General features: G+C 37.0%; 1 protein-coding gene across 7 annotated transcripts in view; it reads left to right on the forward strand.

The window, feature by feature from the left end:
- The window catches only part of LOC128697363 (uncharacterized), a 152571-nt gene that overhangs the window by 62826 nt on the left and 77110 nt on the right, over nucleotides 1-12635 (forward strand). For all 7 annotated transcript variants that reach the window (XM_070094111.1, XM_070094104.1, XM_070094110.1 and 4 more), the window contains one exon: nucleotides 8247-8378. In XM_070094111.1, coding sequence (XP_069950212.1) covers nucleotides 8247-8378 — 132 coding nt within the window. The remainder of the gene's footprint in view (nucleotides 1-8246; nucleotides 8379-12635) is intronic.

A 12635-nucleotide genomic window follows, 5' to 3' on the forward strand; every position in this document is an offset into this window, starting at 1 on the left:
ATAAAATTGTGTTGAGGTATATGTGGAGACAAATAATGTTATCCATGGAGTCAAAAACAGGAATGTACAAGAGTATAGTGGTACCAACATTCTTGAATGTGTGTGAAGCATGGTTGTAAATGCTTCAGCGACGAGACGGCTGGAGGCAGTGGAAATGTCGTGTCTCAGGGCAAAGTGTGGTGTAAATATTATGCAGAGAATTTGTAGTGTGGAAATTAGGAGGAGGTGTGGAGTTAATAAAAGTATTAGTCAGAGGGCTGTTGTGGCAGTTTGGTCATTTAGAGAGAATGTAACAAAGTAGAATGACTTGGAGAGCGTATAAATCCATTAGGGAAGGAAGACATGGTACAGGGTCGTCCTCGTAAAGGTTGGAGGTAGGGAGTAAAGGAGGTTTTTGTGGGTGAGGGGCTTGGACTTCCAGCAAGCATGCATGAGCATGTTAGATGGGAATAAATGAAGATGAATGGTTTTTGGGACTTGACAAGCTGTTGAAGTGTGAGCAGGGTAATATTTTGTGAAAGGATTTGGGGAAACTGGTTAGCCGGACTTGAGTCCTGGAAATGGGAAGTACAGTGCCTGCCCTTTAAAGGAGGGGTTTGGGATATTGACAGTTTGGAGGGATGTCTGAAGTGTCATATCTGAGCGCCTCTGCAAAGGCAATGATTATGTTTGAGTGATGGTGAAAGTGTTGAATGATGAAAGTTTTTTCTTTCTTTTTTTATGGGATTTTCTTTCTTTTTGAGTCACCCTGTCTTAGTGGGAAGCGGCCAACATGTTTAAAAAAAGAATAGGTAAAGTACAATTTAATGGCTTGTTAGTTTGATTCTTTTATGGCACAGTGAATAATTACATTATCAGATGTCTGGAGAAACATTATTACACAGACATTTTATGAAAGCATTCATTTCCAGGGGGGTACCATGATGCTGGCAAAGGGCTCTTGATTCAGATATAAATCAAACATGATTACTCTTTCTCTCTTAGATAAAACATGATTACCCTTTCTTCCTTATCAACATGATTACCCTTTCTTTCATGGATCAAACATGATTTCTCTTCTTCCTTGGATCAAACATGATTCCCCAAACACTTGGTGACCCCTCCCCAATGGGTTTAGTGTTTCCTCATGATTATAATAATTGTCAAAGAAGTGTAGAGATGAGTCTAAGAATGTGAATGCTGGATGACCCTACACCCAGCTTGCTTTATGCATCTTTGACTGAGACAAGTTTTGAGGATTTACCAAGCAGCTCTAGAACATTTACGTGGCACTTGTGCCTCGTGCCTCCTGATATCCCAGGCTCAGGTGAGCTATGGTTAAGAGGAGAACTGGATAGTTTTTTTCAAAATGTTGAGATTGTTTGTGTGTGTGTGGGGGGGGGGGAGTGTATTCATGTTTTTGTAGGACCCATATTTATATTGCTACCAGACACCAGTTGCACCCTTAACAGCTCTTGCTTACAATCTGCTTGCTGTGTTTTGTTGACATATGCATAGAGGGGAATACTATGGAGGGTGGGTGAGGGGGAAGAGAGAGAGAGGGGAATCTTCCTACCTGGAGTCTCCATCAATGCCTCCATGACCTAGTCCCAGACCAGGCCTCCCAGTGACTGGTGTGATCAACCAGGCTGTTGGTGCTAGCTGTGCAAGGTCCAGTCTGTGCACCACATCCTGGCTGATCAAGATCTGACTTTAGAAACTTACGAAGTTCTTACTTGAAGACAGCCACTGGTCTGTTGGTAATTTCCCTTGTTGATGAAAGGAGGGTGTTGAAAGAGATAGAAGAGAAGGAGAGTGATTGAGGGGCAGGGAAGAAGAAGAGGGAGGAGGAAAGAGAGAGGGGGAGAGAGAGAATGTGAAAGGAAAAGAAAATAGGTGGAGAAATAGTGAATGAAGGGCAGAGTGAGGAGTGAGAGGGGAGGAAAGGAGGGGGAAGAAGAGTGAGGTCTAAAGAGGGAAGGGAAAGATGAGTGAGAGGGTAGGAGAGAGGGTGGGAAGGGATTGAGAGATACTAAGAGGGGGGAAGGGAAGGAGGAAATATGATGTTGTATATATATATATTTGTGATGATTGGTAGTCTGGTCATGACATAGTCCAAAGCCTCCTGGATTACTCAAATTCAATTTCATGATTGTTGCAGTTTTTCACTTGAATGGTAAAGAATGATGGAGGAAAATAGTTGAAATTTTTGCTTTGTTTGTGTACCTTTCACTTATATTTAACCCTTTCAGGGTCAGGAGGCCCTCTCTTAAACTTGTTCTCAGGGTCAAAAATTTTTCGGAAAAAAAAAAAAGATTTATTTTATCTTATGAAATGATAGAGAATCTTTTCCCAATCATAATGACACCAAAAGTATGAAATTTGATGGAAAACTTACAGAATTATGCTCACGCAAATTTAGCGGTCTCAACGATGTTTACGCATCGGCAATTTGACCCAATTTGAGCCCTATTTTCGGCCAATTCCATTGTACTAGTTGACAAAAATCATAACTGTTTTGCTAGAACTCCATTTTTTCTATTGAATGAGTATGAGAAACCACCAATAAAGTGGTCAGAAATTGGCAATTTTGCCAATTTCACACAAATTTCAAAAGATGCCAGTTTCCAAATAGGGGTCAGAATAAACAAGACAGACATTCCTGGCACTAAAAAACATTTTCTCTGTTCATTAGTCACGTCCCAAGGCCCCTCTTACATTTCTTTTGCTTTCCACTTTGAATTTGTATTCTCACAAAAAATAGGTTTACTGTTATGCAGACTACTACATTAGTGTAAAAATGGTATAAATAATATCAGTGCACTTGTGAAAGAATATTAGACTCGCCAGTTAATGCGTGTTGGACATGTGGCATGATTTGTTTACTTTTGAACTTTGGCAAAAATCGAACATTTCTGCTACTTTGAGCTCAATTTCAAGGTACTTTTCTTGTGAAACCATTCAAAATTTTCTGTAAAATGAGACCAGGAAAACTAGAATACAACCATTAATACCATGCGAAAATACAGTGCAAATTCGCTGTTTTAAACCAAAAACACGGCCAAAGTTTTTGGTTTTTTTCACATTATGCACTGTGCGCTGCAGGATTTTTTTTTATATCGTGCACACTGACCACATAAACCCATTCTTTCATATGTAGGCCTACCAGCTTTTGCTAGATTTGAAGGCGCTAAAATTTACGCATACTGGTACGTCAATAACCCTGGTGCGTAAGACGTACTAGTCCGTCGGAAACCCTGAAAGGGTTAATGTGTAAAAATATCATCGTTTTATTTTGTTTTGGAATATAGGTCTGGTGAAGTGATTTTTTAAACCCTAAACAGCTCATTGTGTAGATTTTTGACCAACTAGCATATTGAGTGTGACTTTGATTAACAAAATAATACATTTAATTACCATTTTGGGTTTTGTGTGACAACTATACATTCAGTAAAAACTGTTATTTGTGATGCAGAGGACATTGTCAAGAGAGACTTTATACAAAGAGGATGGTATTATAATATAATTATTGAGAAGAAAGCATGTGTTATTGTGTGTTAATCTGTACTCTGGTATTCCAGATAGCAGTAATGTATTATTGTAATGTGTCACCATTGATTCTCACCTTTGTCAATAGTTGCTACTCAGTATTTTGTTCAATAACAAAATATGTACTGTTGTACTGTAAAAGTATTTTCCATAATACTATGCATGTAATGTTACTACTGTAAGAGAAATAAAATTAATGTTGAATAGAGGGAGAAAGCTAGGGAGTGTTGCCATGGTAGCCAGACAGTGAATATGTAATTTTCTTCTGTTGAAGGAGGAGGGATTGTTGAGGTGGTTTGGACATTCAGAGAGGATGAACCAAAATAGGGCTACATTGAGGGTGTATAAATCTGTAGTTGAGGAAAGGCGGGGCATGGGTCGCCCTAGGAAAGGGTTGGAGGTAGGGGATAAAGGAAGTTTTGTGTGGAAGGAGCTTAGACATCCAGCAAGTGGGTGTAAGTATGTCAAGAAAGCCAGTTAGCCAGACTTGAGTCTTGGAAGTGGGAAGTACAGTGCCTTCACTCTGAAAGAGGGGTGAGGATATTTGCAGTTTGGAGGGGCATCTGAACTGTTGTATCGGTGTGCCTCTGGCAAGATAATGATAGTGTATAATGGTGAAAGCATTTCTTCTTTTTCGGGTCACCCTACCTCGGTGGGAGATGGTTGGTAAGTTAAAAAAAAAATTGTATCTGGTCCTAGTGAAGTACAGTAGCTGTCATAAATATGCACGTGCACAAAAAATCACAGATAATGAGAACGCTCGTCATAAAATATTGCTTTAAAAATAAAATAATGAAATTTATATTTTTTACTTACCATAATTAGTATTTTGTAAAATCACCCTTCCTGTTGATGCACTCTGTCTCTTAGGCACTGATAGTGTTAAATTATTAATGGCATTCGAGAGTTTGGAGTTAAAGGAAATGTCCATGTCATGAAACCAACACTTAATAAGGGTTCAAGTTTTCTCTATTGGATTTAAGTTCAGTGAATTACCACAGAAACCTCAGTTATTTAGCCAGTCTTCTGTCTTGGCAGAGTGGTAAGGGGCACCGTCTTTGAAAGAGTAAAAAACGACAATACTGTGACTGGAATAGACAAATAACCTGCACATAAGAGAATGAAACTTATGATGACAAAATGTTCCTGTCACTGCTCAAAACTGTCAGGCAAATAATCTGCTATAAGCTGTATATACCAGCCGATATTCATTGGAAACATTCTTTTCCAGTGTCTAACTCTCCTAAGCCACAACAACTAAATCACCCCCAGACCATGAGGGAGGCCGGGTGCCTGACTTTGGTTGTGTATTTAGAAGCAAAACAGTCTCCATACATGTTCAAAACTTTCACCACCTGTTATACAAAATGTGGTTTTGTCATTCCAAACCACTAACTTCCATTTTTCGTTATCTCATTTACTGTATTTGTTACATTAAATGGAATAAGAAAAGTGGCTTGTGCACAGCCCTGAAACTATGATACTTCAACTTTGCTTAATGGCCAAAATCTCTGTCCCACCACCATCACAGAAATATGTTACCCATTTCTGCACAGCCTTTACTTTCATACCCTCACAACTGGCAATCAATATCTCTCTCTCTCTCTCTCTCTCTATATCTCTCTCTCTCTCTCTCTCTCTCTCTCTCTCTCTCTCTCTCTCTCTCTCTCTCTCTCTCTCTCTCTCTCTCTCTCTCTCTCTCTCTCTCTCTCTCTCTCTCTGCCTCTCTCTCTGCCTCTCTCTCTCTCTCTCTCTCTCTCTCTCTCTCTGTCATTCTCTCTATCTCTCTCTCTCTCTCTCTCTCTCTCTCTCTCTCTCTCTCTCTCTCTCTCTCTCTCTCTCTCTCTCTCTCTCTCTCTCTTCTCTCTCTTTCTCTTTGTCTCTATCTCTCTCATCTCTCTCTCTCTCTCTCTCTCTCATCTCTATCTCTCTCTCACTCTCTCTCATCTCTTCTCTCTCTCTATCTCTCTCTCTCTCTCTCTATCTCTCTATCTCTCTCTCTATCTCTCTCATCTCTCTATCTCTCATCTCTCTCATCTCTCATCTCATCTCATCTCTTCTCTATCTCTCTCTATCTCTCTCTCATCTCTCTCATCTCTATCTCTCTCTCTATCTCTCTCTATCTCTCTCTCTCTCTCTCTCTCTCTCTCTCTCTCTCTCTCTCTCTCTCTCTCTCTCTCTCTCTCTCTCTCTCTCTCTCTCTCTCTCTCTCTCTCTCTCTCTCTCTCTCTCTCTCTCTCTCTCTCCTCCATGCCTTATGCACTGCTTTTATCACTACTAGTCTATCATGTATAATCTGCAGGCCATGCACCATTTTCACAAATAATGGTAGAAAACAAAATACAAACACTAATAAATACTAGGGAGTAAATATTCAATAATGCCCCCCTGTCCCCTCAAAGAGTAAGTGACCACTGAGAATATTCTCTCCACTTACATACCCAGCAACCCCCCAAGGGTATGATAATTATGAAAAAATTTATCCTTGAGGGAAATTTTGGCATGAAGCACTTAAAATATTTGCACACAAGCCTATGCATGTGCATATTTATGATGTACTGTACGGTAAGGTATTTCCATTCTGAGGTTTACCTGCAAGGTTTAGTGTTCTAGTCATGACTATATCTGTGTTTACTTCATTTTTCTTGCATTCTTGTTTACTGTTTTTTCTGACTTGTTTGCTGTACTGTACACTGAGAAGACAGGTGTAAAGCATTTTTGTCAGTGGTGATGTTATTTATAAATTTTGTAACTTCCAGCAAGCGTGCGTGAGCATGTTAGATAGGAGTGAATTGAGACGAATGGTTTTTGGGACCTGACATAGTGTTGGAATGTGAACTGGGTAATATTTTGTGAAGGGATTCATGGAAACTGGTTAGCTGGACATGAGTCCTGAAAATGGGAAGTACAGTGCCTGCACTTTAAAGGAGGGGTTTAGGTTACTGGCAATTTGGAGGGACTTCTAAACTGTTGTATCTGAGCACCTCTGCAGCGACAGTGATTATGTATGAGTGAAGGTGAAAGTGTTGATTTTTCTTTCTTTTTGGGTCACCCTGCCTTAGTGGGAAGTGGCCAAGGTGTTGAAAAAACAAATATTGATAAAATATTTTGCTATTTAAATACAGTGGAACCCCGGTTAACGATATTTTTTCACTCCAGAAGTATGTTCAGGTGCCAGTACTGACCGAATTTGTTCCCATAAGGAATATTGTGAAGTAGATTAGTCCATTTCAGACCCCAAACATACACGTACAAACACACTTACATAAATACACTTACATAATTGGTCGCATTCGGAGGTAATCGTTATGCGGGGGTCCACTGTATGTAGGTAGTTGTGTTTGTGGTGGTGGCTGATGGCACTGGTATATATGACATTTATACCAGGCTTTTGGAAGGCAGTTCCACTTCATGACTCACAAAATTGTGAGTCATGGTGATGGCTTTGAGGGGACTTGAGCTAGAGTTCATCACGGCCATGCTGGAAGGAGATTCATCTGTAAAAAAACTCATTTTGTGGTCACAGTGGGGCCCATGCTAACCTCCCTATGATGTATAAATATACCTAGTTAGATTGATCTTATTGTAGCCAGCCAGCCCAGTGGCTTATGCACTGACCTGGCATTTTACAACTCACTTGCCATAAGTTCTAACCCCACCTGTACTATGGTTAGTTTTCACTTGTTTGCACATGTGATTGAAACTTTGCTCTTAGCTTTTGTTTATTGCTTCAGTTTAATGTATTAAATGGTAGTGGAATTAGTTTGTCTTCACATGGATTCCTCATTTCCTTACAGTAATTTGTTTTATGGTGTTTGCAACAAAGTTGGCTGGATGTAGTAAGATTCATCCAATTAGGTATATTGCAGAATATTGAAAATTCGAACTATGATCACATGACTTAAGGTTTTCTGATGTACAGTACGTAGTTGGGTTTGAAAGATATTCGCTTTATTTTATCCTATTCTTAATATCCTAATTTATGTACATGTACATTAGTTTCAATTGCAGAACAGTATTGTTTTGAAGTTGTCAAGATATAGGTTAATGAGATTATGCCTATTACTACTGAATCTGTCTTGGCTGTTTTATGAAAAGAGAGTAAATAGTGGTGTTCTCTGTAGAGGTAGTGAGATACATAGAGGAAATTGGGTTATTGATGGTAACATTGGCATTTAAACTTTGTAAAAGTTTATTTTTGGTAAAAGCAAAGTATCTTGTTGAGATTTCTCACCATGAAAGCTTTATTTTGTGTGTGCATGCTTGAGTAATTTGTTTTGTGAAAGTAACATATCTGTTCCTACGCAGACAGCTATGTGGGAAGAACATGCAGTAGGTGTGAAGTTGAATAAGAAGATTGACTAAGAGGAAGTTGTGTTGTAGGTAGTTTTTCAGTGAGTTTGATAAAAAAAATGATGAACAGAGGATATAAAAGATTTTTAACAAAAGTTAAATAAAAAAAAGTCACTTTGTGAATGAATATGAAGATAAAATGGGAATGAGTAAGCAAATTATTTTTATTAATTTTGCCAGCAACCAGAACAAAACTGCTGTACTGTACTGATGTATGGTACAGTACTGCTGAGGTTAATTCTCATCTTGTGGTATATATTTTGCAAATACTGTACAGTATTCTGAAGTATAACCACATATTTATTTGTAAAAAGTTGTATTCTCTACTTAAAATGTAAATATTCAGTATGTTTATTTTTTTTCAGCTACCAGAAGGCTTAGCTTTTGGAGTCGAGGCAGAAGTAGCAGATCCACACATGTCTGCAGGAGCAATTGTTTTCCTCTCTATTGTGGTCTTCACAATCATCAGTATCTACTTCACTCACTTGGTCATGGTTGTAAGTATGGCAAAAATGCTTATTAAGTACTTAGTTTCTAATTGGAACATCTTTTTTCCATTATCAGCCATTTCCAGTCAAAGTAGGGTTTTAATCTATCATTTATTATAATTATTTATTCCATGCAATACATTTATGTCTGTAGACATATGTAGGAGAGAGGGAGATTATATTCCAGTAAAAGTAAGCCTTAGACAGGAATGTGTGATGTCACTATGGTTGTTTACAATAATTATAGATAGGGTTGTAAAAGAAGTGTTAGCAGGGGTGTTAAGAAGTGTAGGATTGAAAGATAGTGAATCTGGTATGGAGGGGGACCTGGTACAGTTGCTTTTTGCTGGTGACACTGTTTTTTGGGAGATTAGAAGTTGCAAAATTGGTAAATGAATTTGGGAGGTATGTGAAAGAAAGATATCAAAAGTAAACTTAGGAAAAAGCAAGGTGATGAAAGTATCAAAAAATATATGCAGTCAGAGATTGGATATTATGTTGGAGGGAGGGAATATGGAGGAAGTAAATGTGTTCAGATATTTGGAAGTAGACTTGTTCGTGCATGATTTTATGAAAGATGTGAGCCATAGAACTGACGAAGGTAAAAAGATGGGTGGTGCATTTAGGCATCTGTGGAGACAAAGAACTTTATGCATGGAGGCAAAAAGGGGGATGTACCAGAGTATAGTGCTACCAATACTGTGGTGGAAAGTACAGTGCCTGCACTCTGAAGGAGGGCTGGGGATGTTAAAGTTCAGAGGGCCATCTGAACTGTGATGTCAGTACACTTCTGGCAAGGCAGTGATTGAATGAGTGACTGTGAAAGCATTTCCTTTTTATGGGGGAGGGGTCACCCTGCCGTGGTGGGAGGTGGCTGGTTTGTTAAAAAATGTTCTAATGACAAAATACTGTTCTGTATAGTGGTTTGATACTGTATAGCACTTGTGATAATTCAAAGAAAAAATGAAAGATGAAGATGGCACAGTATTTTTTTTTTAAAGCTGAATTATTCAGTGGACAAGGAAGCCATTTGCACCAACCTAGTACTCAAGTGTACAAGCATGCAGAGTTCAACATCCAGAGATTATATCCCAGTTTAGTAAGCCCTCCATTAAACAGACTTTGTAAAGACAATTAAAAGCTGTTGGGTCACTAGATTTAGAAACAGTGGACAGAGTTCCTAAGTTACAGAATTACTCATTATTGTTATAATCAGAGGAAAAAAAAAAATTATCTACAGCAATTGTCATTACTAGCCACCCACTTCCTCCAATTCGTTAAATAGAGGGTTTACTGTATTATAATTCAACTTTAACCCCTTCAGGGTTCAAGGCCCAAATCTGAAGTGGTGCACCAGTGTCCAAGAATTTTCAAAAAAACAAAATTTTTATTTTTTCTTATGAAATGGTAGAAAATCTTTTGTGAAGGTAATAAAACAAAAAGTACGAAATTTGATGGAAAATTGACGAAATTATGCTCTCGCAAATTTTGATGTGTCAGCGATATTTACAATCGGCAATTTTGCAGACTTTGACTCCCATTTTAGGCCAATTACATTATTCCAGTCAACCAAATTCTTAGCTATTTCACTTGTTTTACCTCTATTCTATCGATTGAGCACAAGAAATCGCCAAGTCAACTGTTTCAACTACAAATTAAAGTGATCGGAAATTGTTAATTTGGCCAATTTAACACAAAGTTCAAAATATTCCAATTTCAAAATAGGGTCCAGAATAAACAATGCAGACATTCCTGGCACTAAACTAACATTTCCTCTGTTCATTAGTTATGTTTTGAGGCTTTACAAATAAATTCCATTTTGATTTTTTATTCACATAATGAATTTTTATTCACACCAAAAAATAGAAGATTTACTGTTATGCAATACTGTAATAATTGTATAAATATCATCACCATATTTGTGAATGCATATTAGACCCACCAGCTGGCGTGTATTAGATGTGTGAGGTCGTTTGTTTACTCTTGACTATCGGCAAAAATTTAACATTTCTGCTACTTTGAGCGCAGTTTCAAGCCATTTCCAGTGCTAAAACCAATCAAAATCATCTCTATTTCTGTAATATGTCTTCCATTCTATCAAATGAGACCAAGAAATCACAAATACAACTATAAAAAACATACGAAAAAACACTGCAAAGTAGCTGTTTTAATCGAAAAATCATGATTTCAGTTTTTTTTCTCTCATTATACACAGTGTGCTGCAGGATCTGTTTTATGTGGTGTACACATACCACATAGATGTATTCTGTCATATCTAGGCCCAAATGTACCACTCACAGTTTATCAGAGTGAGCTGAGCTCATGACGTAGATCTACGGTTTGGACCCTGAACGTAAAGCCGTAGATCTACGGGACGGATCCTGAAAGGGTTAATCATAAATTTTCACTAAACATGGCACTGATGCTCCATCATACATAAGAGTAATGTATATTATGCAACCTTTGTCTTGCTAAGCTGTACAAACATCATACTGCTTTTTATATATTTATTACACTAGAGAAAACCTGGCACTTAGCTTTCATACACATGCTAAATGATCAGATATTGAAACTTTTATTCAACTTTGTCAAGCCATGTGAGCTCCAGTAGTCTTGCTTCACCTTCTTACAGAATCACTGCCAGTCTTATTGAGTGCTTTGGTTAATGGGCATCAGTGAGGGAAGATGGAGAAAAAATACAGTACAAAAAATACAAATTTGAGGTTAACTAGATGGACTCTGATTCTAGTGGGTTGAAGGGTTTATATATTTTGCTCTTAATTAAATACAGTAATTTATTTACTACTATATTATTTGTGTATGTTTAAAAACAGTGTATGTGCATTTTTTATTAGGCTTACACTGCCCAATGCAACTGTAGCATCAAACTAGGAGAAAGTATTGTACATGTTCACATTCCTTTCATGGGAAATTTTTAAAACTGTTCATGCTGTCGGAATATATTTGTCAGAGATAGAAGTAGTTGTTTATTATAATTGTAAGAATATAAATTATTTCTCTTGACTAGATTAATTTATGCTTGGGGCTGTTGGAGTTGTCGAAAATAAATAGTTATAAATTTATCATGTAAAAAAATAATGCAAGTTTGCAAAATGCTTAATTTTAAATTTGTAATTTTCCCTTACGTTCAGGGATTTACATGAAGAATATTCCAAATTCAGTAATTTCAAGAACATTATCTGGAAAATTAAAAAAATTATTTTTTTTTCCGAGAAGTTTGATGCGGAGAATAAGTTAATAGTACGTACTACATTATAATATGTATTACTGACAATGCCAATGCATTTTTAAAGCAATTATTTTTCTTTTGATGTGAGGCTGGACGGATGTTGTGTAGCGTATGTATTACGTTTGTTTTAAAGTCTTTGTACTGATTGATATGAATATTTGAAAAGGTAATCGGTATTTACTTTGTGGAATACTTGCAAGTTATTACATTTAAATAGTTGATTTAATTTTAAGCTTTGTATGTTTTTCAAATTCTGTTAATGGTAAAGGATCTTTACATGATACTGTACTGTATTTATAATAAATAGATCTGTATAATTGTTGTGTATGTGTGTGTTAGTATACTAATACTCTCCACTAAATAGTTAATTTAACACTAATTTGTGCCCGAGTCAGTAAGAATTTCACTTAGAAATCTGACTAGTTTTAAGGGGTCTTGAAAACACAGTCAGACTCCTAAGGTTCAAATCAACTGATACCAGATTAGCACTCAGTCATAAGGCATAGTTGGAATGAGGACAACACTGAAGTTTTATTTATACATTTGTTTGTGATTGTTAGCATAATATATTGAGTCTAGATGAACAACTTATATTGTGAAAATATTTCCCACAAATTAGGAAGTCATTCATTATGTATGATGGATATTGATTACATTGAAGTGGAAATAAATTTTCAGTTATTCTTGATATTTGTTACTTGAAACTGTATTTTTGTTTAATTCTGAGCAGTTAGGATTTGTTTACTGTTAATTTTGTTGCATTATGTCAGAGATATTATAAAGTATTTTGCAAAATTTGTTTCATGATTGCAGGTAATACAGAACTCTTAATGGGTTGTGTGCTTTTTTTTTCTTAATTTTAGGATTGTTTTGCCTGCACTTTGCAGCCAACAATTGGCCTGATTTTTTGGTTCTCAGCCATTGCATTTTCTTATGTGCGTTTTCACATTTGTTTTAATTATCTTCCTCCTTGCTTGTAACCTGATCTTTAACTAATACATTCATTATACATTATT

This window comes from Cherax quadricarinatus, chromosome 44 (assembly GCF_038502225.1).
Source record: "Cherax quadricarinatus isolate ZL_2023a chromosome 44, ASM3850222v1, whole genome shotgun sequence".
Lineage (NCBI taxonomy): Eukaryota > Metazoa > Arthropoda > Malacostraca > Decapoda > Parastacidae > Cherax > Cherax quadricarinatus.